Source organism: Ornithorhynchus anatinus, chromosome 5, assembly GCF_004115215.2.
Source record: "Ornithorhynchus anatinus isolate Pmale09 chromosome 5, mOrnAna1.pri.v4, whole genome shotgun sequence".
In the NCBI taxonomy this organism is placed as follows: Eukaryota; Metazoa; Chordata; class Mammalia; order Monotremata; family Ornithorhynchidae; genus Ornithorhynchus; species Ornithorhynchus anatinus.
This window is the reverse complement of record NC_041732.1, coordinates 82,993,590-83,017,472: the sequence shown is the minus strand read 5'-3', so window position 1 is coordinate 83,017,472 and position 23,883 is coordinate 82,993,590. Positions and strand designations below refer to the sequence as shown.

General features: G+C 42.4%; 1 protein-coding gene across 5 annotated transcripts in view; it reads right to left on the bottom strand.

Annotated features, from left to right (window-relative positions):
- The window catches only part of NETO1 (neuropilin and tolloid like 1), a 148,155-nt gene that overhangs the window by 10,572 nt on the left and 113,700 nt on the right, over positions 1 to 23,883 (bottom strand). For all 5 annotated transcript variants that reach the window (XM_029064300.2, XM_029064301.2, XM_029064302.2 and 2 more), the window contains one exon: positions 3,767 to 3,880. In XM_029064300.2, coding sequence (XP_028920133.1) covers positions 3,767 to 3,880 — 114 coding nt within the window. The remainder of the gene's footprint in view (positions 1 to 3,766; positions 3,881 to 23,883) is intronic.

Genomic DNA, 23,883 nt, shown 5'->3' with positions numbered 1-23,883 from the left:
AGATTCCCAGTGGAATGAATCATAGGCAGTGAGAGGTGACCAGAATCTCCTAAGGAGTTTATTACAAACTTTCTTGTAATAATAGTAGTAATTTTGATATTTGTTCAGTGCTTACTAAGTGCCAGGAACCTTACTAAGCCCTAGAGTGAATACCAGAAAATTGGGGTGGAGACAGTCCTTGTCCCACTGGGGGCTCACACTCTTAATCTCAATTTTACAGATGAAGTAACCAAGGAACAGGCAAGTGAAGTGACTTGCCCAAGGTCCTGGGGACAGCAGTGAATGGTCTCCCCAAGCCTCTTCAAGAACATGTGGGCTCAAGCTGGACCATGCTGGGACTCTGAAAGGGCCTTAGCAATCCCTGAATCCACCTACAACCACCACAGACAGATCAGGAGTTTAGATCATTGAAACATCTCATTCTTAGAGAAGTCTTGAAACTAAGTTTGTGCCATTTAGCCCAAGATTAAAGAGTAGTTAATGTGGTTTTAAAGGAAATCAGACAGCAGCAGCAGGTAGTAATTATTGTTTTTGTTATAGTAGATAGGTTATTTGTTAAACACTTACCATATACTAAGCATTGTACTAATCTCTGGGGTAGACACAAGATAATCGGGTTGGATACAGTCCCTGTCCCTCATCGGTCACAGAGTCTTAATCCCCATTTTATAGATGAGTTAACTGAGGCACAGAGAAATTAAAGTCACTTGCCAAGGTCACATCTGCACACAGTAAGCAGTCAATAAATACAAGTGAATGAATGATTGAATGAATAGCAGACAAGGAGCGGAACTGGGATTAAAACCCAGGTAATGATAGTATTTATTAAGTGCTCAATGGGGTGGGGTGTTCTGTACTGCATTTTTCCAACAATTGGAACATTCTCTGCCCACAAGTGAGTAGAATTAAACAGCGGACTTAAAATAAGATGGATATACACGGCCTCTGGGAATCTGAGGGAACAGAGCATCTTCTATATGAGAATGAACTGTAAATTTGTTGTGGGCAAGGAACGTGTCTACCAACTCTGTTATATTGAACTCTTCCAGGCACTTAGTACAGTACTCTGCAATCAGTAAGCACTCCACAAATACAATTGATTGAAAAAAAGCTACGACTGTTCAATCTGGATAGAGGAAGGCTGAGAGGGAACTTGACCATGAGAACAAAGGGACAGGCAATGATGCCTGAAAGTGGTAGCTCAAAAATAAACAAAAGGAACACATTTCTTCATACAGAACCTGGAAGTTTGGAATTCTTTTGTCACTGGACTCTGTGCAGGCTGAACTCAAAAAGTAATTCAAGATGGGTGAGAAGTCCCTAATGATGTACTCAAAGAAAGGTTGCGGGTGGAGAGGAAATGATTTGAGCTGTTTTTAAAATGTCCAATAAGGATTTCAACACATTTGGGGAGGATTATTATCACTGTTATCACTGCTATTAGAGTGAAAAAATTGGGGGCTTTGATATATTTATTGAGTATTTATTCCCAGACTGAGCCCCCAACTTTTTCCTCTGTTCCCCCTCCACCCTCTGCTCCTCCCCCTTCCCCCTTCCCCTCCTTTCAGCTGAGCCCCCTTTCCTTCCTTCATTGGGGAGGGATTGTCTCTATCTGTTGCTGAATTATACATTCCAAACACTTAGTACAGTGCTCTGCACATAGTAAGCGTTCAATAAATACTATTGAATGATGAATGAATGAGTACTTAACTGAGCACACCCATCCTCAGAATCATGATCATGTATGTCCAGAAGTGCAACTTCCGCATGATCCTGCCAAGGATCCTGATGGCATTGCTGGAGAAAGAATCCCGGACTTCATAGGCCATTGGTCCCAATCCTGCTCCTTGGCCACTGTCTTCTAAGAAGAAGTCTCATACCTGACCTTAAAATTGAATCCCTTAAATTTCTTCAAAATGCTTTCTCCAGTCTTCCTCTCCTCCTGTCTATAGACATGATTTTAATCTGTCAATTTCCTCTGGCTCTTTCCCCTCTGCTAATGTGCCATCCTCAAAAAAATCTTCTCAACCCCAGTGTCGTCTTCCAGTTGTTGCCACTTCATCTTCTTGCTCCTGTTCTGGTCCAAGCATCTTGAATGGACCGCAAACTCCCTTTATCCTCACTTCACCAAATCTCTGCCCAAGCCTCCATAAATTGGCTTTTCTCCTCAGATTCTTTCTTCCGCCTTACACTCCCTAAAAGTCGTCAGCCCAACAAGACTTTGTCCTGAGTTCCCTACTTTTCTCACTCTTGAGTCCTTCTTTCAAGGAGTTCATTCACTCACAGTGCTTCAAACTCTTCTAGATAACTAACTCTCACCCTCCTCACTCCATCCCCTGACCCATTCTCTCATCTGATGTATAAACTCATGATTTCTCCTGCCTCCAGGATAATGCCACATGGACATTCCACTGACACTTCAAACTCAGAGTATCGAAAGTAGAACTCTTCTGCTCCTCCTCCTAATTTTCCCACCACGGTGAATACACTGGTCCAAGAAGCTTGCCATCTTGATGTCACCTGTGGCACCTCTCTGTCTTTCTTCTCCCACACTCAGTGTGTCTCTACCTCCTGCCAGTTTTTTTCTCCCCAGTTTTTCTGGATCTGCCCCATCCATTCTACTAAGTGCTTGGTAGAGTAAAATATAATAGAGCGTAGCCTAATGGAAAGAGCCCAGGCCTGGGAGTCAGAAGGACCTAGGTTCTAAACCTGCCTCTGCCACTTGTCCGCTGTGTGATCTTGGGCAAGTCACTTCTCTGTGTCTGAGTTACCTCATCTGTAAAATGAGCATTAAGATGGTGAGCCCCATTTGGGACATGGACTTGGATCAACCTGACTAGCTTGTATCTACTCCAGTGCTTAGTTCAGGGCCTGGCACATAGTAAGTGCTTAACAAATACCACAATTATTATTATTATCATTATTATCATTATAGTAGGCATTTAACAAATACCATGGTGTATTGAGAAGCAGCAAGGTGTAGTGGATAGAGCACGGGTCTGGGAGTCAGAAGGTTATGGGTTCTAATCCCAGCTCTGCCATTTGTCTGCTGTGTGATCTTGGGCAAGTCACATTACTTCTCTGTGACTCAGCTACCTCATCTGTAAAATGGGGGTTGAGTTGTGAGCCCCATGTGGAACAGGGACTGTTTCCAACCCAATTTGCCTGTATCCACCCCAGAGCTTAGTACAGTGCCTGGCACATAGTAAGCACTCAACAAATGCCACAATTATTAAATACCATAAAAAATAAACCAAAGATGCTGGACCCTTTCCCTGCCCACCCAGAAATCTGCATGATTGACTCTTTTCTATGTGAATCTTTCAGTCCCTGTTACCTCTTCAGGGAAGAAGGGAGAGGAGACTGGCAGACAGCTTCCAGCAGGGTGAGAAGCAGTTCAAGGGACAGCTGTTTCTTGGACACATCAGGGCTTTTGTCTGTCTGCCAATGGCATGAAACAGGGCATGATGCAACACAGAACTTTTCTCCCAACACAGCTACAGCCCCCACTTTAGACTCTGTCCTCCCCCTTAGCTCCCTCAGCTTTCCAGGGATGATAATGCTTTAATGTTTAGGAATCCGAGCAAATAGAGTGGTTGAAATTATTGCAAAGAGACAAGAAAATTTGCCACTCCGGGAACTATTCATTCATTTTAATGCTCCCCTCTGAAATACTACCTGAAGCTCCTCCATAAATTACTAATATTTGGAAAATCTGCATTGAAAAGGGGTGGAGAATTTTAGTGTTCTTGAGGATTTTTTTTACCTTTGCAGTGGTTTTCATCCCAAGGATACACACAGTTCTGGAGTCCATTGCACACCAATGTGTTATTAATACACATGTTACTATGGCAAAAGAATGCATTGGGTTCACAGGGAGCTAAAAGAAGAGAAAAAATACATCAGTGATGCTCAACAGAAAATTAAACTCATCCCTAAGAAAGAAGAGACAAAAATAACTTTATTATAAATCATGATAAATGATCTCACAAGGGTTTCTCAGTTGCTCTAGTATATCAATCATTTCTTGGGAGCTAAATAATAGGTTGATCCCCTTATGTTTATCATTAAAATCTATGCTCTTGATTTTTATCTGTAATATATTCATAATCTCTGCCTGCTCTCTCTCCACAAGATTGCAAACTCCCAGAGGTCAGGAATCATTACTTGAAATTCTATGCATAGTTATCACAGCACAAGGCCAATTGAATAAGTGTGGCTGTTAAAATTAAGTGTTGTGCTTTGGGACTCCTAGGGTAAGAGCAGAGCCTTTTGGGAACAGGCTCCCATTCATTTGCCCTCTCAGTCCCACACCACTTATGTAACTACCTGTAATTCATTCATTCATTTATATATTTATTTATATTAACATCCGCCTCTCTCTCTAGACTGTGAGTTCATTGTGGGAAGGGAATGTGTCTGTTCTGTGTTGTGTTCTCCCAAGTGCTTAGTACAGTGCTTTGCACACAGTAAGCACTCAATAAATACAGTTGAGGAAAGTATGAAGGATAGGAGCGAGGGATCAAGCCAAAAGGACCAACCCCACACTCAACTCACACACTCAACCCTCTATGTCCCATGGCAGAGGCTGAGCTGGGTGAAGATTGCATGTTTAGTTTCCTCAGTTCATAACACTTGAGTTTTCTCTTGGCACTTCAATCCTGGATTATTCAGATAATATTTATTCATTCAATCAAATTTATTGAGTGATTAATGTGTGCAGAACACTGCACTAAGTGCTTGGGAGAGTAAAACAAAACAATAAACGGACACATTCCCTACCCACAGTGAGTTTACAGTCTGGGCTACGTAGACTGGCCAGTCCCAAATCAATCATTCAATGTTATTATAGTGCTTACTGTGTGCAGAGCACTATACTAAGTGAGCCCTGCCCACAGGGAGCTTACAATCTACAGGGGAATACAGGTGTTAACTTAGAAGTGAATGTTTTCCACATAGGCAAAGGCCACACCCAGCCACTGTATAAAGAGCATTATCCTGCTCCTGGGAAAGACCATGGAGCCATTGAACCAATAATAATAATAATGATAATAATAATTGCAGTATTTGTTAAGCACTTAACTTTGTGCCAGGCACCGTACTAGGTTTTGGGGTGGACACAAGTAAATCAGGTTGGACACAGTCCCTATTCCATATGGGGCTCACAGTCTTAATCCCCACTTTACAGATAACTGAGGCACAGAGAGGTGCCCAAGTTCACACAGCTGACAAGTGGGGGAGCTGAGATTAGAACTCAGGCTCTTCTGTCTCCCAAGTCGGTGCTCTTTCCACTAGCCCACACTAATTCTCAACTTAACCCTGGCCAACTGTTCTGCTCACCAAATGGGGACAGGGCAAGAGGACTTGTGGAGAATAAAGACATTTGCAGAAATGTGACAGCATTAAAAAGCTGTTCTCTTTATGGATATGTTGGTTGACCACTAATCTGGCACAGGCTTTGGCTTGGTGGGGAATATCCCCCTTTTCACTTCCATTCCTGAAATCACTGGTGTTTCTGGAGGCAGGAGTGGGAGAGGAGGGTGGAGCTAATAATAATAATAATAATGTTGGTATTTGTTAAGCGCTTACTATGTGCCGAGCACTTTCTAAGCGCTGGGGTAGACATAGGGGAATCAGGTTGTCCCACGTGGGGCTCACAGTCTTAATCCCCATTTTACAGATGAGGGAACTGAGGCACAGAGAAGTTAAGTGACTTGCCCACAGTCACACAGCCGACAAGTGGCAGAGCTGGGATTCGAACTCATGAGCCCTGACTCCAAAGCCCGTGCTCTTTCCACTGAGCCACGCTGCTTCTCAGCTTCTCATTCCACGGAGCTGGAATGTCATTGTTAAAGCTAGAGGAAGGAAACTTGGTATTACTCTTTCCCCACTCCCCATTATCCTTCAAAACTTCCACTGTCCAACTTCACAGACCTACCTAATAACTGATGTTCATAGTTTGTTACTCAGTTAAAAAATGATTAAAAAAATACACAGGGACAGAAGGCCTCAACAATTAGCTTGTGACTGCTATATTTAGCTATGTCACAAAGGGTGAGTGAGTACACAGAGGGCTGCAAAGGGCACACAGATATACACAGAGGCCTCATCACCACCATTCTTCCCTCCTTCAAAGCCTTACTAAAAAGCACATCTCCTCCAAGAGCTCTTCCCTGATTTGGCCCTCATTTCCCCTATTCCCTCTCTCGTCTGTGTCACCTCTGGTCTTAGATGAGTACTTTTTAAACATTTGATATTCACCTCACACTCAGTCTCACAGCACGTTTGTATATATATGCAATTTATTTTCATATCTGTCTTGCTCTCTAGACTGATAGCTCCTTTAGGGCAGGGAATTTCTATTCTACTCTCTCACACACCTAGTACAGTGTCCTATACATGGAAAGAACTCAGTAAATATCCTTGATGAATTGATCAATTGGCCAGACAATGAATCTGTAAGTCAAATCAGCTATTCCCCCAGTGTCATCTCCTGGTCCCAGGGAGACTAGGTGGGGAGGATGAGGATGGCTCAACTCAAACTATCACCGACCTATCATCAACATAAACAGCATATATTAAGCATCTACTATGTGCCACTCGCTGTGCTAAATTCTGGGCAGAGTGCAGTTAAAATTAATTTATCCAATCATATTCACTGAGGGCTTACTGTGTGCAGAGCACTGTAATAAGCACCTGGGAGAGTACAATAGAACAATAAACAGACACATATGCTGAGCACAATGAGATGTGGTGGTCCCTCAAGGTTCAGTTCTCATTCCCCTTCTCTTCTCCATCTACCCTCATTCTCTTGGAGATTTCATTCACTCCCACAGTTTCAGCTACCATATCTATGCAAATGAAACTCAAATCTACATCTTCTCTCCTGATCGCTCTCCCTTTCTCCAGGCTTGCATCTCCTCCTGCCTTCAAGACATCTCTACCTGGATGTCCTCCCATCAACTCAAACAACATGTCCGAAACTAAGGTCTTTATCTTCCCACCCAAACCATGTCCTCACCCAGAATTTCCAATCACTGTAGATGGCACCACCATCCTCCCTGTCTCACAAGCCCATAACCTTGGTGTTATCCTTGACTCCTCTCTCTCATTCAACCCACATATTCAATCCATCACCAATTCCTATAGGTGCCACCTTCACAACATCGTAAAATCCACCCTTTCCTCTCCATCCAAACCGCCTCCATATTAATACAATCACTCATCCTATCCCACCTAAATTACTGCATCAGGCTCCTTGTTGACCTCCCAACCTCCTGTCTCTCTCCACACCAGTCCATACGTCACTCTGCTGCCTGGAACAACTTTCTACAGAAACGTTAAAGACATGTCACTTCCCTCCTCAAAAATCTCCAGTGGTTACCTATCCACTTATGTATCAAACAAAAATTCCTCACCATTGACTTTAAAGCACTCCATCACCTTGGCCCCTCCAACCTCACCTCACTTTGCTCCTTCTACAACCCACTTCATACACTTTGCTTCTCTGGTCCTAACCTTCTCACTGTGCCTCAATCTTGCCTGTCTTGCTGCCAACCCCTGACCCACATCCTACCTCTGGCCTACCTCCTCAGATCTGCCAGACCATTACTCTCCCACACTTCAAAGCCTTACTGAAGGCATATTTCCTCCAAGAAGCCTTGCCAGACTAAGTCCCACTTTTTCTCATCTCCCGTTCCCTTCTGCATCACCCTAATTTGCTCCCTTTGCTCTTTCCGCCTCTCCCAGACCCACAACCCTTATGCATATATCTGTAATTTTATTTATTTATATTGATGTCTGTTTAATTGTCTGGATGCCTTTTTCCTTGGACCCCACCTCCCCAACAGACTGTAAGTTCACTATGGGCAGGTATCGTCACTCTTTATTGTTGCATTGTACTTTTCCAAATGCTTAGTATAGTATTCAGCACACAGTAAGCTCTTAGTAAATGTGATTGAATTGAATTGAACTCAAATGAAGACCGTATGTCTACAGTGTAAATGACATTGTCTCTGCCTTCAAGCAATTTACAAACTAACCAGGAGACTCATAGTCAAAATCATTTCAAATAACGGGAGGAGGAGGAAGAAATAGGGATGAAACTCTAAATAGCCAGAAAATGAAAAGGCAATTAAGTACATAAATCAGTATTTGCATGATTCAGTTGATGGAATTTATTTAACTTTTACTGTATACTGAAAACTGTACTAAATACTTGAGAGAGTTCAAGAGAAGGTGTAAGCAATCCCTGCCCATAGGGAATTTTCAGACTAGAGACAGATGATGCTACTTATATCCATAATCATTAGATCTGGCTCTTGGAGGCAAAGACAGAAGCTGGGATGAAGAGAAGCTACTTGCATCCTTACACTCCATTTAAATTAGGTAAGTAAGGCTAGGGAGACATTGTTTGATTTCCAGTGCCAGTGTATGGAGAAATCTTTAAAACTGAACTCCCCTGATCTTGATCCTGTATTGGTCAAGGGCTGTTTAGCAGAAAAATCATACATTTTGGTTGGACACTTCACTTCTCTGTACCTCAGTTTCCTCGCCTGTTAAATAGGGATTCAATGTCTGTTCTCCCTCCTATTTAGACTGTAAACCCCAAGTGGGACCGGGACTATGTCTGACCTAATTAACTTGTATCTCCCCCAAGGCTTAGTACTCTGCTTGATGCATAGTAAATATTTAACAATATAATGATCATAATAAAAAATAATGAGAAGAATAATAAAGAAAAATCTTGAATGAGGAAAAGTGAATCAAGAACTGCTCCTGGACTTCAGAAACACTTTGAAGCCATGGAGAGCTATGAACTGGTAAATTGCAGGAGAGGGAGAAGAGTCTTGCACATAATTAAGAGAAGCAGCGTGGCTCAGTGGAAAAAGCCTGGGCTTGGGAGTCAGAGGTCATGGGTTCGAATCCCAACTCTGCCACTTGTCAGCTGGGTGACTTTGGGTGAGTCACTTAACTTCTCTGTGCCTCAGTTATCTCATCTGTAAAATGGGGATTAAAACTGTGAGCCCCACGTGGGACAAGCTGAGCACCCTGTATCTCCCCCAGCACTTAGAACAGTGCTCTGCACATAGTAAGCACTTAACAAATACCAACATTATTATTATTTATTAAGGCAAATTTGGGTCTTCCTTAGTCAACAAAGTATTACAGGAATGTAGAAATTTGCTTCAGACACAATCAATTGCTGATGCCACTGGAGCTTTGAAAACATCTGGACCACACTAACTGAACACACTTAGTTGGCAAACATTTCAACTGAGTTCCTATATCAAACAGGAAAATAATAGACAAAATTCTTCTGCAATGTATGGAAACTTCTACCAGCTTCATGAACATTTACAACTCAATCAATCAATGATGTGTGTTGAGCACTTGTGTATAGAGCACTGTGCTAAGTGCTTGGAAAAGTACAATATAACTGAATTGGTAGACAAAACCCCTGTCCACAAGGAACTTATAGTTTAGAGGAGAAGAAAGACATTAATAAATAAATAAATTGCAGATATTCATTCAATAGCATTTATTGAGCTCTTACTATGTGTAGAGCACTGTACTAAGTGCTTGGAATGTACAAATTGGCAACAGATAGAGACAGTCCCTGCCCACTGATGGGCTTACAGTTTAATTGAGGGAGACAGACAGACAAAAATAGCAATAAACAGAATCGAGGGGATGTGCATCTCATTAAAACAATAGCAATAAATAGAATCAAGGGGATGGACATCTCATTAACAAAATAAATAGGGTAATAAAAATATATACAAATGAGTGGAAGAGCACAGTGCTGAGGGGAGGGGTAGGGAGAGGGGGAAGAGCAGAGGGAAAAGGGGAAGCTCAGTCTGGGAAGGCCTCTTGGAGGAGGTGAGCTCTAAGTGGGGCTTTGAAGAGGAGAAGAGAATTAGTTTGGCAGAGGTGAGGAGGGAGGGCATTCCAGGACAGCGGGAGGACGTGGCCCAGGGGTCGACGGCGGGATAGGCGAGAACCGGGGACGGAGAGGAGGTGGGCGGCAGAGGAGCGGAGCGTGCGGGGTGGAGCATAGAGAAAAGGGAGGAGAGGTAGGAGGGGGCAAGGTGATGGAGAGCCTTGAAGCCTAGAGAGGTTTTTGTTTCGTGTGGAGGTTGATAGGCAACTACTGGAGGTTTTTAAGAAGGGGAGTGAGATGCCCAGAGTGTTTCTGCAGGAAGATGAGCCGGGAAACGGAATGAAGAATAGACTGGAGTGGGGAGAGACTGGAGGAAGGGAGATCAGAGAGAAGGCTGACACAATAATCCAGCTGGGATATTACGAGAACCTGTACCAGTAAGATAGCCGTTTGGGTGGAGAGGAAAGGGCAGATCTTGGCGATATTATAAAGGTGAGACCGGCAGGTTTTGGTGATGGATTGGATGTGTGGGGTGAACGAGAGAGCCGAGTCAAAGATGACACCAAGGTTGCGGGCTTGAGAGATGGGAAGGATGGTTGTACCATCCACAGTGATAGGGAAGTCAGGAAGAGGACAGGGCTTGGGAGGGAAGATGAGGAACTCAGTTTTGGACATGTTGAGTTTTAGGTGGTGGGCAGACATCCAGGTAGAGACGTCTTGGAGGCAGGAGGAGATACGAGCCTGAAGGGAGGGGGAGAGGACAGGGCGGAGATGTAGATCTGTGTGTCATCTGCATAGAGATGATAGTTGAAGCCGTGAGAGCAAATGAGTTCACCGAGGGAGTGAGTGTAGATGGAGAACAGAAGACAGCCAAGAAATGACCCTTGAGGAATCCCAACAGTTAGATGATGGGAGGGGGAGGAGGAGCCGGTGAAGGAGACTGAGAATGTACAGTCAGAGAGACAAGAGGAGAACCAGAAGAGGATGGAGTCTGTGAAGCCAAGGTGAGATAAGGTGTGGAGGAGAAGGGGATGGTCAACAGTGTCAAAGGCAGCTGAGAGGTCAAGGAGGATTAGGATAGAGTAGGAGTCATTGGATTTGGCAAGAAGGATATGTACATATGTCCTGTGGGACTGAGGGTGGGGTGAATACAGGGTCCAAATCCAAGTGTAAGAGTAATGCAAAAGGGAATGGGTGAAGAAGAAATGAGGACTTCATCAGGAAAAGTCTCTTGGAGGAGATAATAAGCCTTTTAATAAGGCTTTGAAGGTGAGAAGAGTGATTGTCGACAGCAAAAAGACATCCTTAGACTGTTGGAAGAAACTAATAATATCTTATTTGGAAGATGTTTGCCAATGAAGATAAAGAATAACAAAGAATTATGATCAAGAATAATTCTTTCTGGAAGATACATGATATAGTACTTTTTATTATCTTTGCATACCACTTATCTTGGAAGATCAGCCTTTGCTGAGCAAAGCTACCCAGGAACTAGTTGCTTAAAACACAATTTCTTTGGCTTAGAAAATGGTTTCCAAAATTGCTTACCCTGGAATATTCTACCTGACCCTGCCACCCACCCCTCCTGCCTCTGAAGTCTACTCACTCTCTAGGCAAAGGGAATTAAAGTGGCAAAACTCTCCCATAACTCCTTACCAAACTCAAACCCCTTACCATTGGCTTAAACCACTCAATCACCTTGCCCCTTTCTACCTCACCTTGCTATTCTACTACAACCCAGCCCACACACTTCTGTCCCCTAATGCCAACCTACTCACTGTACTGCAATCTCATCCTTCTCACCACCGATCTCTCGCCCATGTCCTGCCTCTGGCCTAGAATGCCCTCCCTCTTCATATCCAAAAAATGATTACTCTCCCCTGCTTCAAAGACTTAATGAAGGCACATCTCCTCTAAGAGGCCTTCCCTGACTAAGCCCCCTTTTCCTTTCCTTCCACTCTTTTTGTGTCATCCTGTCTCACTTCCTTTATTCATCTCCCCTCCAAGCCCCACAGCATTTATATATGTAACCATAATTTATTTATTTATATCAATGTCTATCTGCCCGTCTAGACTGTATGCTCTTTGTAGGCAGGGAATGTGTCTGCTACATTGCATTCTGACACGAAAATGTAATGAAGGAGAAAGGTAGAAACACTTAATCTATCAGTAATATTTACTGACTGCCTACTGCATACAGAGCACTGTCTTAACCACTTGGCAGAGTGCAGTAGAGTCACTAGTTAGGTTTCTGCCTTTTTGGAGCTTACGATCTAGATATCATGTGAAGGTTCACCGAAGTTGGTATTGCACAACACTGCTTATGCCTACATTGATCAATCAATCAATCATATTCATTGAGTATTTACCTTGTGAAGAGTACTGTGCAAAGCACTTGGGAGAGTACAATATAACGGAGTTGCAAGACCTCTTCTCTGTATATAACAATAATAATAATAATAACTGTGGTATTTGTTGAGTGCTTACTATATGCCAGGAAATGTACTAAGTGCTGGAGTGGATTAAAGCAAATTGGGTTGGACACAGTCCTTTGTCCCATGTGGGGCTCACAGTCTCGATTCCCATTTGGCAGATGAGGGAAATGAGGCCCAGAGAAGTGAAGTGACTTGCCCAAGGTCACACAGCAGACAAGTGTGGAGTGGGAATTAAAACCCATGACCTTCTGACTCCCAGGTCCGTGCACTAACCAATGTGCTTTGCTGTTCCTCTTTGTACATGGGACAAAGGCATCATCAGGTGAAACAATTTTAAGAACTTGCAATATTTGATTTGTTCTGCAGCATCTTCCTTCTATCTATAAATTATTTTAGTCTCTGTCTCCCACTGTAGATTGAGAGCAGATATAGTTCCTACTAACTCTTCTGCACTCCCAAGTGCTTAACATAATGCCCCACAGATAGCAGCTATTCAACCAAAACTACTGATGGGTAGGTTTGTACTAGCTCCAGTTTCACAAGGAGAGCATGACCAACTCAGAGTGATTGCAATTTCCGCTATACCTTCTATTTGGCCTGAGCGTCCATCCAATTGGCCACAGCTATTTGGGCAGTAGCATTGAGATCTGCACTACCCTCTGACTGCTTGGGCTCCTAAGACTGCCCTGAATCCATCCAAAGTGGATGAGTTACCGTTGTAATGGGTCAAGGTGAGAGCAAGGGCCTGAGAAGCAGCCCGTCAGATTATCAAGCACTTTGCAGTCACCACAGTGCTAGGAGTTGATAGTAATCCTATAGAAACTCCAAACCCTATACCAGCCTATCCCTACAAGCAACACAGCAAAAATAATAATCAGCAACACAGAACTTGATGTACTGTCACTGTATTCTATTACCCAGGCAGAACAGAACACAATAATGCAGGAATATAAAAGAAATGATAAATACAGTTATAAAATAAGGTTTTTGGAAGACTGGCTGAGTTTTGGGAAGTTTGGAACATCAATTCCATAGCAGGTTGTATTTAATGTACAAATAGCATGGCACAGAGCAGCACGGATTAGTGGATAGGGCATGGGCCCGGGTTCTAATCCCACCTCCCCTACTTGTCTGTTGTGTGACCTTGGGCAAGTCACTTCACTTCTCTGGATCTTTGTTCCCTCATTTGTAAAATGGGGATTAAGAGTGTGAGCCCCAAGTGGGACAGGGACTTTGTCCAACCTGCTTAACTTATATCTACCCCAGCACTTAGAACAGCACTTAGATAAGCAGCGTGGCTCAGTGGAAAGAATCCGGGCTTGGGAGTCAGAGGTCATGGGTTCGAATCTTGGCTCTGCCACTTGGCAGCTGTGTGACTGTGGGCAAGTCACTTCACTTCTCTGGGCCTCAGTGACCTCATCTGTAAAATGGGGATGAAGATTGTGAGCCTCATGTGGGACAACCCGATTACCCTGTAACCACCCCAGTGCTTAGAACAGTGCTCTGCAGATAGTAAGCGCTTAACAACTCCCAAAATTATTAACAGTGTTTGGTACATAGTTAGCGCTTAACAAATACCATTATTATCATTATTATATAAGTATATAGAGAAAGATATATATAGTGGTGAGACCTGGGCCAACTCTAGAAGATACATCCATCTCCTAGAGGAGTGTCACCTGCCCCATCTACAAACCATCGTCAGCATCAAATGGCAGGATGAGATTATCAAGAGTGAAGTCCTGGGATGCCACTACCAGATTTGAGGCAATGCTCATGGTAAATCAGCTTCTCTGACTGGGATAGGTTAGGGAAATTGACAGGGAAATTAGCAGGATTCTGAAGCAGATGGAACAGACTGAACTGGAAGGGGGCAAACACAAAACAGAACAAACATTTGAAGGATGGTGTGGCACAGTATCGGGCAATGTCGTAGACCTTGGTCTGTTGACCAATAAACCAGACTCATGGAAAGCAATCAGGAGACTGTTTGCCTGGAGTAGGAGTATCCTGAAGCTCAGGACATTGAAGAAGGTTAGAAAACAGAGACAGGCTCTACAAGAAGCAGATGTCTCAGGGCAGCAAGGAACAAATTTTGCTAGAAAAAAGCGAATGGAATTTCAGTCATGATTTAATCTTTACCTCTGTTTGAGTCATTTTAGCATCACCTTCAAACATACAGCACCCACCCGACTTCCCCACGCCCATTTCTCTGTTATATCAACTAACACCATAATTTCCAGAAGCAATTTGATGTGGCACCGGTGGCAAAAGACTATGAATTATAATCTTATAATTATAGTAGTGCTTTAGGAATCTAAAAAGAATTTTCTACCAAAAAAATTGCTTTTAAAAAGTTTCTCCTTTGCAAATATGATTAATTATGTATTGCTAGAATCACAACTTTACTTCAGATCACACTGGAGTTGAATATAATTGAATGCTTTCACTGAATTCTGTTACCTAGGCAGCACACCGTTCGATGAGGCAAGGATAGGCAAAGAGGTAGAAAAGCGTGTCCCTTGTGTCCCTTGGAGACTGACAGAGTTGTTTTAATATAGAATCAAGATGAAAGTGAAAATCTCTGAAACAACTACAGGGCTCAACCTCCTGTGGGTGAACCACCCAGATCAGATCTTAAAAGGATGTCACATCTAATTTTTAGAGCAGGTCAATCAATCCATCAAGCAATCAGTCAACGGTGTTTTTTGAGGGTTACTGTGTGCAGAGCACAGTACTGACTACTTGGGAAAGTACAATACAATAGAATTGATAGACACATTTCCTGCCCACAAGGAGCTTAGAGTTTAGATGTTATTTGTATTTTTGTGGCAATTGTTACATCAGCACATTTCATGACTTTTTCCAGGCTCTTCATAGCAAGTCTTCCTAACATTAATCTTCAGCATATTTTTTACTAGTTCCTTTATTATTATCGATCCCAGGAGGGAAAAATTGCCAACTATTTCAATCTTCTCTCCATCCACTACTTCCAGTTGTCCTGATCTTTGTTTTCTTGACATTCAAATGTAGGCCTATCTTTTTACTCTGTTCCCTAACTTTTTATAATAAGCTCTTTAGATCTTCTTCACTTTCTGCTAGTAGGTTTGTATCATCAGCATAAACAAGGTTGCTTATATTCCTTTCTCCAATCTTTACTTTCCATTCATCTTCATCCAATCTGGCTTCTTTCATTAGGAATTTGGTGTAAAGGATGAACAGATAAGGTAATAATATGCATTCTTGTCTTGCATCCTTACTGATGGGAAACCAATCTGTTTCTCCATATTCTGTTCTTATTGAAGCCTCCTGATTGCCATATAGGTTCCGTATTAATGCAATTAAATGGTCCAACATGCCCATTTTCCTTAATGTGCTCCAGAGTTTCTCGTGATCCACGCAAAGGCCTTACTATAATCACTAAAGCACATGCTAACTTCCTTTTGAGATTCTCTTGTCCTTTCAATTATCCAACAGACATCAGCAATAATATCACGCGTCCTTTGGCCTTTCCAGAATCCTGCTTGTATACAGGGCAATTTGCATTCCATGTAGGTCTCCATTCAATGCTTTATAACTTTTATCAGTACTTTGCTGGCATATGAGATCAAGGAAACATTGTGATAATTGTCGCATTTTGTTGTATCTCCTTTCATCAGTATTGGAACATAAACTGATCTCCTCCAATCGGATGGCCATTGAGTGGTTAACCATACCTGCTGACATAATTTGGTAAGAACTTTAACCAATTCCTCTCCAGCTGCTGGAAACACCTCAATAGGAAGCCTATCAAAGCCAGGTGCCTAATTTTGGGCAAAACAGTGTAAAGACAGTTTAAAGCTGATTTAACTTCACTTTTATGATGAGTGGCTCTAATTCAAATGGAGCTTCTTCAAATACTTCTTGTATTTTGCCCTTTCTGGTATAGTTCCTGTGTGTATTCTTTCCATCTCTGTTTGTTTCCACTGGCATCATTTATTGTCTGTCCATCTTTGCTTTAGACAAAGACAATCTGAGGAAGAAATGTTCCCTTAATTTCCTTAATCATGTGAAAGAGTGATCTTGTCCAGCCACATATGTTATTGACTTCCACCTCTTTACAGATGCTGTTTAAATATTCCTGTTTGTCCTTCCTGGCAGAAAGCTGGAATTCTCGGCTCAGTTCTTTAAACAGGTTCTTTTGTCCTCTGATTTTTGCTTCCTTTCTTTCTTTGGCTACTTCAAGAGTTATGTTTGACATACATTTCGGCCTTTTCTTCTTCCTGACCTTTTGCAATACACTGTGTTACTTTCTTCCTCATTTTTAATCTCCATCCACATTTCCTCTCGTTCCTTGTCTGTGAGATTAAGCACTTCAAATCTATTTTTTACACAATCCTTAAATACAGGGGGAATATTAATCAGGTCATATTTGGGCAGCTGCAAGGCATGATTGATCTTTCTAAGTTTTAGCCTGAGTTTACACATTAACAGCTCAAGATCTGTTCCCCAATCATTTCCATGCCATGTTTTTATGCCAAAATAGAACTCCTCCATCTCTTTCTACAAATAATATAGTCTATTTGATTTCTATATAGTCCAGTTGGTGAAGCCTGTGTCTACAGTCATCGTTTAAGTTGGATAAAGAAGGTGTTGGCAATAAAAAAAGATATTTGAGTCACAGAATCAATGTCGGTCCCCGGCTAGATTCCAATTTCCAAGGCCATATTTCCCAACAACCTTCATTTCCATTCCATTACCAACTTTTGCATTCCAATCCCCAGTGATAATCAAAACATCTTGCTTGCAGCTTTTATCAGTCTCTCACTGCACTTCATCATAAAACCTATCCACTTCTTCTTGCTCTGCATCTGTTGTTAGGGTGTACACCTGTACTATTGTCATACTGAATGGTTTTCCTCTGAATCTAACAGATATCAATCAGTCATTGACAGCATGATATCCGATAACTGTATTAGCGATTTTCTTTGTCACAATTATGGCTATGCCATTTCGTGTTTTTTCAGCATGGGCAGAGTAGTAGATGATGTGCTCATTCGATTGGAAATGCCCAATACCAGTCCATTCCAGTTCACTTATTCCTAGGATGTCAATCTTCAATCGGTACATTTCATTCTTGACTATTTCCAACTTTTCCTGGTTCATACTTTGCACAGTTCATGTTGCAATAATAAAGGTATCTTTACAGCTTCAGACACTCATTTCTAGTATGGCAACATCAGTGACAGGAGGTCCTAAAGGCTTTATTCCAAACACATCATAAAAACCTGCAATACTCTAAGACATCGTCCACTCTTCCCCAGTAGCTTGTTGAGTGTCTTCTGACCTGAGGGGTTCATATTCCAGCAATATCCCTGCAGTCATTCTGGTATGTGTATCCATAGAGTTTTCTTGGTAAAAATATGGAAGTGATTTTCCATTGCCTCCTTCTGTGCTGAAAACCTGAGTCTACCATTGTCTTTGATCAACATTTTGATCATTTGATCAACTGCCTTTGACTCTTTTCCATGCTGCTCCTGCCCAGCACAGGTGAATTAACTTTGATGCTTTCACTTAGACCTTTCCATTATGGGTAACCCTAGCAAGAGTATCTCTCAATGGCATAGCTCTAAGCTTCTTTGGCATACGTAAACTCTCCTGTCCAAGTAAGGCATTGATTCATCAGAGAGGTGTACATAAATACTGTGGGGTTATGGGCAGAGTCAATATCAAATGTTAAAAGGTCACAGATTCAAGTACATGGATGATGCAGGAGGGATTAAACCCTTTTTTCTTGTTCGGTCTTTCTTCTGTGTCCCCTGTGCACTTGTATCTGTGTCCTTTAAGCACTTGATATTCACCCCAGCCTTAGACCACAGCACTCATGGACATATCCAAAGCCTTTTTATTTGCATTAATGTCTGCTACCCCATTTAGATGGTAAGCTACTTCAATCAATCATATTTACTGTCTCTAGGCTACAAGGCTTTCCATCACCTTGCCCCCTCCTACCTCTCCTCCCTTCTCTCTTGCTACTGCCCACCTCGCACACTCTGCTCCTCTGCCGCCCACCTCCTCACCGTTCCCGTTCTCGCCTATCCTGCCATCAACCCCTGGGCCATGTCCTCCTGCTGTCCTGGAATGCCCTCCCCCCTCACCTCCACTAAACTAATTCTCTTACCCTCTTCAATGGCCTACTTAGAGCTCACCTCCTCCAAGAGACCTTCCCAGACTGAGCTTCCCCTTTTCCCTCTGCTCCCTCTGCTGCCCCTCTCCCTTCCCCTCCCCTCAGCTAAGCCCCCTTTTCCCCCCCTTTCCTTCTGCTCCTCCCTCTCTCCCTTCCCCTCCCCTCAGCACTGTGCCCGTCCCCTCATTTGTATATATTTTTTATTACCTTATATATTTTTTAATGAGATGTACATCCCCTTGATTCTATTTATTCCTACTGTTTTTGTCTGTCTCCCCCGATTAGGCTGTAAGCCCATCAGTGGGCAGTGACTTTCTCTATCTGATGCCGATTTGTACATTCCAAGCGCTTAGTACAGTGCTCTGCACATAGTAAGCACTTAATAAATACTATTGAATAAATGAATATTTATTGAATACTTACTGTGTGCAGACCACTGTACTAAGTGCATGGGAGAATACAATATAACAGAGTAGGTAGACATGTTCCCTGCCGACAGTGAGCTTAAAGACTAAAGGGGGAGACAACCATTAATATAAATAAATAAATAAATAAATAAATAAATAAATAAATAAATAAATAAATAAATAAATAACATATATAAAAAGAGCTATAAGGCTGAGGGAGGGGTGAATAAAGGCAGCAAATCCACCTCTGGGTTGGAGAATATATGATAATGAATCCCCATACAGTTAATGAATGGTCAATTGAAATGGGGAAATTGAAAACAAGGATAGGAACAAGAACAATTTAAGCAAAAATTTCACAGCCACATGTAAATGACACCAGATTTGAGTGGCTAATGCAATTATGTGCTAGAGACAAACACTGTATATGCATAATGTTGCAGTTATCAGTTGCAATTGTGTACACTGATAGAATCCACCCCGTAGGAGCTTGATTAATGAGATGAGTCAGGACAGCTAGTTAAATAGTGTTTAAATGCTAGTGACCTGAGGTTGAGGGAGATCATAAGGCTGTGCCCTGCCTCAAAACTGAATTGGAAGCTTGTATGGGTCTGTATTTTGTTTCAATGCAGAAATAGCACTCAGAATGATGGATGACTGAGGAGGATGAGAGCTCAGCATGAGTAAACTAGTAAACCCAGTTGGAAAATGGCTTTAGAACAAAGGCAAAAATTTCAGACAACCCATTTTTCTCACCTGAATATACCAAAACGCCACCTCTGTAGAATAACCCCTGACAAAACTCCTGTCACTTAGATTAGTATAATCCTATCCACGTGAAGTTTGGCATTCTCATTTACTGCTGTTTCTCTACATGCAGGGCAGAGCTTTCCTTTCTACATCCTGCGACTACAGTTCGGTCACACACCTGAAACCATAGCCATCTGCTTTCATCTCTTCCGGCAGTGGAATGGGAACAGGAAGGGATGCACCCTGTCTCATAACTTTTAGAATCCATCAGTCAAATCGATCAATGGTATTTATTGAGGGCTTACAATCGATCAATCAATCATATTAATTGAGAGCTTCCTAGGAACAGAACACTGTATTCCTTCATTTATTCAATCGTATTTATTAAGCACTCACTATGTGCAGAGCATTGTACTAAGCACTTGGAAGAGTACAATACAACAATCAACAGACACATTCCCTGCCCACAGCGAGGTTGCAGTCTAGAGGGCTTGCCCAAGATCGCTCAGGAAGCACATCACAGAGCTGGGATTATAAATCAGGTCCCTTGACTGCCAGCCTTATGCTTTCTACTAAACCACTCTCCTCTGTTTTCCTTTTATAGCATGGAGGTTGCGTTCTTGCAGAGCCTGATGTTCTGTAGATTCCACTGCAGATTTTACCCCATGTCTGGCATTAAACGCACGTGCAAGACCGTTTCTTCATTCATTCAATAGTATTTATTGAGCGCTTACTATGTGCAGACCACTGTACTAAGCTCTTGGAATGTACAATTCGGCAACAGAGACAATCCCTGCCCAATGACTGGCTCACAGTCTAAACACGGATTTCTTCTGACATTACTGTGCTGAATTCAAAAAGCTCTGAGATACCTGAAGAACATGCCATAACTCTATCATCACCTCTAGCCAAAAACCGTAGTGAAAGCATATTTTCTCTCTGGGTAGGATGGGACTATGTCAAATCTTAAGAGAAACATTGTGGCCTAGTGGATAGAGGACAGGCTTGGGAGTCAGAAGGACCTGGGTTTAAATATCACTTCCGCTACTTGTCTACCATGTGGCCTTGGGCAAGTCACTTAATTCTCTCATCCTCAGTTCCCTCATCTGTAAAATGGGGATTAAAATTGTGAGCCCCATGTGGGACTGGGACTGTGTCCAACCTAATTTCTTTCTGACCTCCCTTCCTCCTCTCTTGCCCCGCTCCGGTCTATTCTTCACTCCGCTGCCCGGCTCATCTTCCTGCAGAAACGATCTGGGCATGTCACTCCCCTTCTTAAACAACTCCAGTGGTTGCCTATCGACCTCCGCTCCAAACAAAAACTCCTCACTCTAGGCTTCAAGGCTCTCCATCACCTTGCCCCTTCCTACCTCTCCTCCCTTCTCTCTTTCTACCGCCCACCCCGCATGCTCCGCTCCTCTGCCGCCCACCTCCTCGCCGTCCCTCGGTCTCGCCTATCCCGCCGTCGACCCCTGGGTCACGTCCTCCCACGGTCCTGGAACGCCCTCCCTCCTCACCTCCGCCAAACTGATTCTCTTTCCCTCTTCAAAACCTTACTTAAAAATCACCTCCTCCAAGAGGCGTTCCCAGACTGAGCTCCTCTTCCCCCTCTACTCCCTCTGCCATCCCCCCTTTACCTCTCTGCAGCTAAAGCCTCATTTTCCCCTTTTCCCTCTGCTCCTCCACCTCTCCCTTCCCATCCCCACAGCACTGTACTCGTCCGCTCAACTGTATATATTTTCATTACCCTATTTATTTTGTTAATGAATTGTACATCGCCTTGATTCTATTTAGTTGCCATTGTTTTTACGAGATGTTCTTCCTCTTGACGCTGTTTAGTGCCATTGTTCTCGTCTGTCCGTCTCCCCCGATTAGACTGTAAGCCCGTCAAACGGCAGGGACTGTCTCTATCTGTTGCCGACTTGTTCATCCCAAGCGCTTAGTACAGTGCTCTGCACATAGTAAGCGCTCAATAAATACTATTGAATGAATAATTAACTTGCAACTATCCCAGAGCTTAGTACAGTGTCTGGCACATAGTAAACACTTAAAAAATACTATTAAAAAATCTGTTAACATTTCTCTAACCCCATCTCTTAGCACAGTGTTTGGCATGATGTTGGTAAGCACTTGATATGTGCCTGTCCTGCTTGTAATTGGATCACATGGAGAAGGATCATCAGTGAACTTCACAAAGGGCCACACCCATATGGCTACTCTCATTGCACTCTGGCAGGGATGAGAGAGTGTGAGTGTCACTTTTAAACTTATAACAAAACTGAGAAGCAGCATGGCTTAGTGGATTGAGCACGGTCCTGGGAGTCAGAAAGTCCTGGGTTCTAATCCCAGCTCCACCACTTACCTGCAGTCTAACCCTGGGCAAGTCACTTCACGTCTCTGTGCCCCAGTTCCCTCATCTGTAAAATGGGGACTTAGGCTGTGAGCCCACTTGGGACAACCTGATTACCTTGTAACTCACCCAGTGTTTAGAACAGTGCTTGGCACATAGTAAGTGCTTAACAAATACCATTATAATTATTATTATTTTTATAAATGAATACCACAATAAATAAAAGAAAAAACATAGTGTACTTGAAAGCTTAATGCTGTCTTTGTTTTTTTCTTTTCCTTAAAGGTGCAATGGGAAACAGTGTCTTAGAAAGAAAGAAAAATATAAACTGGATTTGAGAGTCATGCTTTATTCATTTTTGTAATGCATTTAAAAATGTAATATGCTTAACAAAAAAGTAGTTTGGGTGTTGACAGTATTTAAGGACTTATCTCTTTTCCACTCTAATAGGCCTGGGAACGTATCTACCAATTCTGTTATATTGTACTCTCCCAGGTGCTTAGTACAGTGCACTGCACACAGTAAGAGCTGAATAAATACGATTGATTGATTAATAGCAAGATTGATCCAAAAGACTACTGATTTTGCATGTTTTCTCATTTCTACCTTTCGTATCCGCTCAACAGTTTGCATAAACTTATGCTGTTATACCCGAAGGAAAAATAATGTTGGGGTTTTTTTCCCTCAAATTTGCTTTTGACCACTAAGGCTCTAGGTAACTGAGACTAGAAAGGGGAAACAAAAGGAAGCTAAAACAGTGCTGGCATACAGGTACAGAAGTTGTGTGAAAATTAGCAGGTGAGGATTTAGGTTTGCCCCAAGGAGGAGCTCAATCAGGGGAGGGAGGGAGGGATGGAGAGAGGGAGAGAGAGAGGGAGAGAGAGAGAGAGGGAGAGAGAGAGGGTGAGAGAGAGGGCAAGGGAGAGGGAGAGAGAGAGAGAGGGAGAGAGAGCTGGAGGAGGAGATTTTTGACACAGGAAACTGGTAGGAGAGAGGATAAATTATGAATTCCCCACCAATGCAATCATCAGTTTCCAGTACCTTCAACTGTTTAGTAAATGATTTTTAATCTGAAAAATAATGAATTATCCATAACTCCTACACATTTTTCTTAACTGTAATTCAGTTTTTCAGGACTCCAGCTTCTCTGAGACACAAATACCTTCCAAAAAAGTAGATCCTCCATTTCCCTGGGTATCCAAGTACCAGTTATTTTATTGTTTCTTTGTAGGTCATTTATTCTTTTTGTTCATTCCTTTCCACACTCAATGATAATGAGGGCTTCCTTCTGCTCCTTAATTTTGCCTTTCTAAAATGCACAGTGAATAAAACTCTTTGCTCTCTCTCTTCCCCAAATTGACTATAATATAATCTTGTACTTAGAAAAGTGCTGGGCACACAGTAAGCACTTCACAAATACCATGATAAATAAATAATCACTGTGAGAGTTTCAACTCTCTGACATGGGATAGGTATTTCTCCAGAACTCTGAACATTTTGGAAAACACAAAATTGTTCCAAAAATGAAACTGCTATGGAAAACAAAATTTGACGTGGCAATACTCATGATTATTTAAGCTGTCTTCCTCCATTCTCTTATAAACTTCTTAAAATAGAATCAGTTCCCCTGTTCCATCTTCCTCAAGGGGACTGATGTCTCTCAGGACTGAAAAGCAAGTTAGGGAGAATCAGAGTTGTCAGTCACTGAGGGTCACCTTTCATCAAATAAGACTACCTACACAATACTTTTCACATTAGTCACAGATCATCAAATTATAATTAAGCAGAAATCCTAGAAAAACCTTCCAGTGCTGTGAACAGTAGTTCTAAAACTTGATTTTTTTAAATGGTATTTCATTCAATAGTATTTATTGAGTGCTTACTGTTAAGCA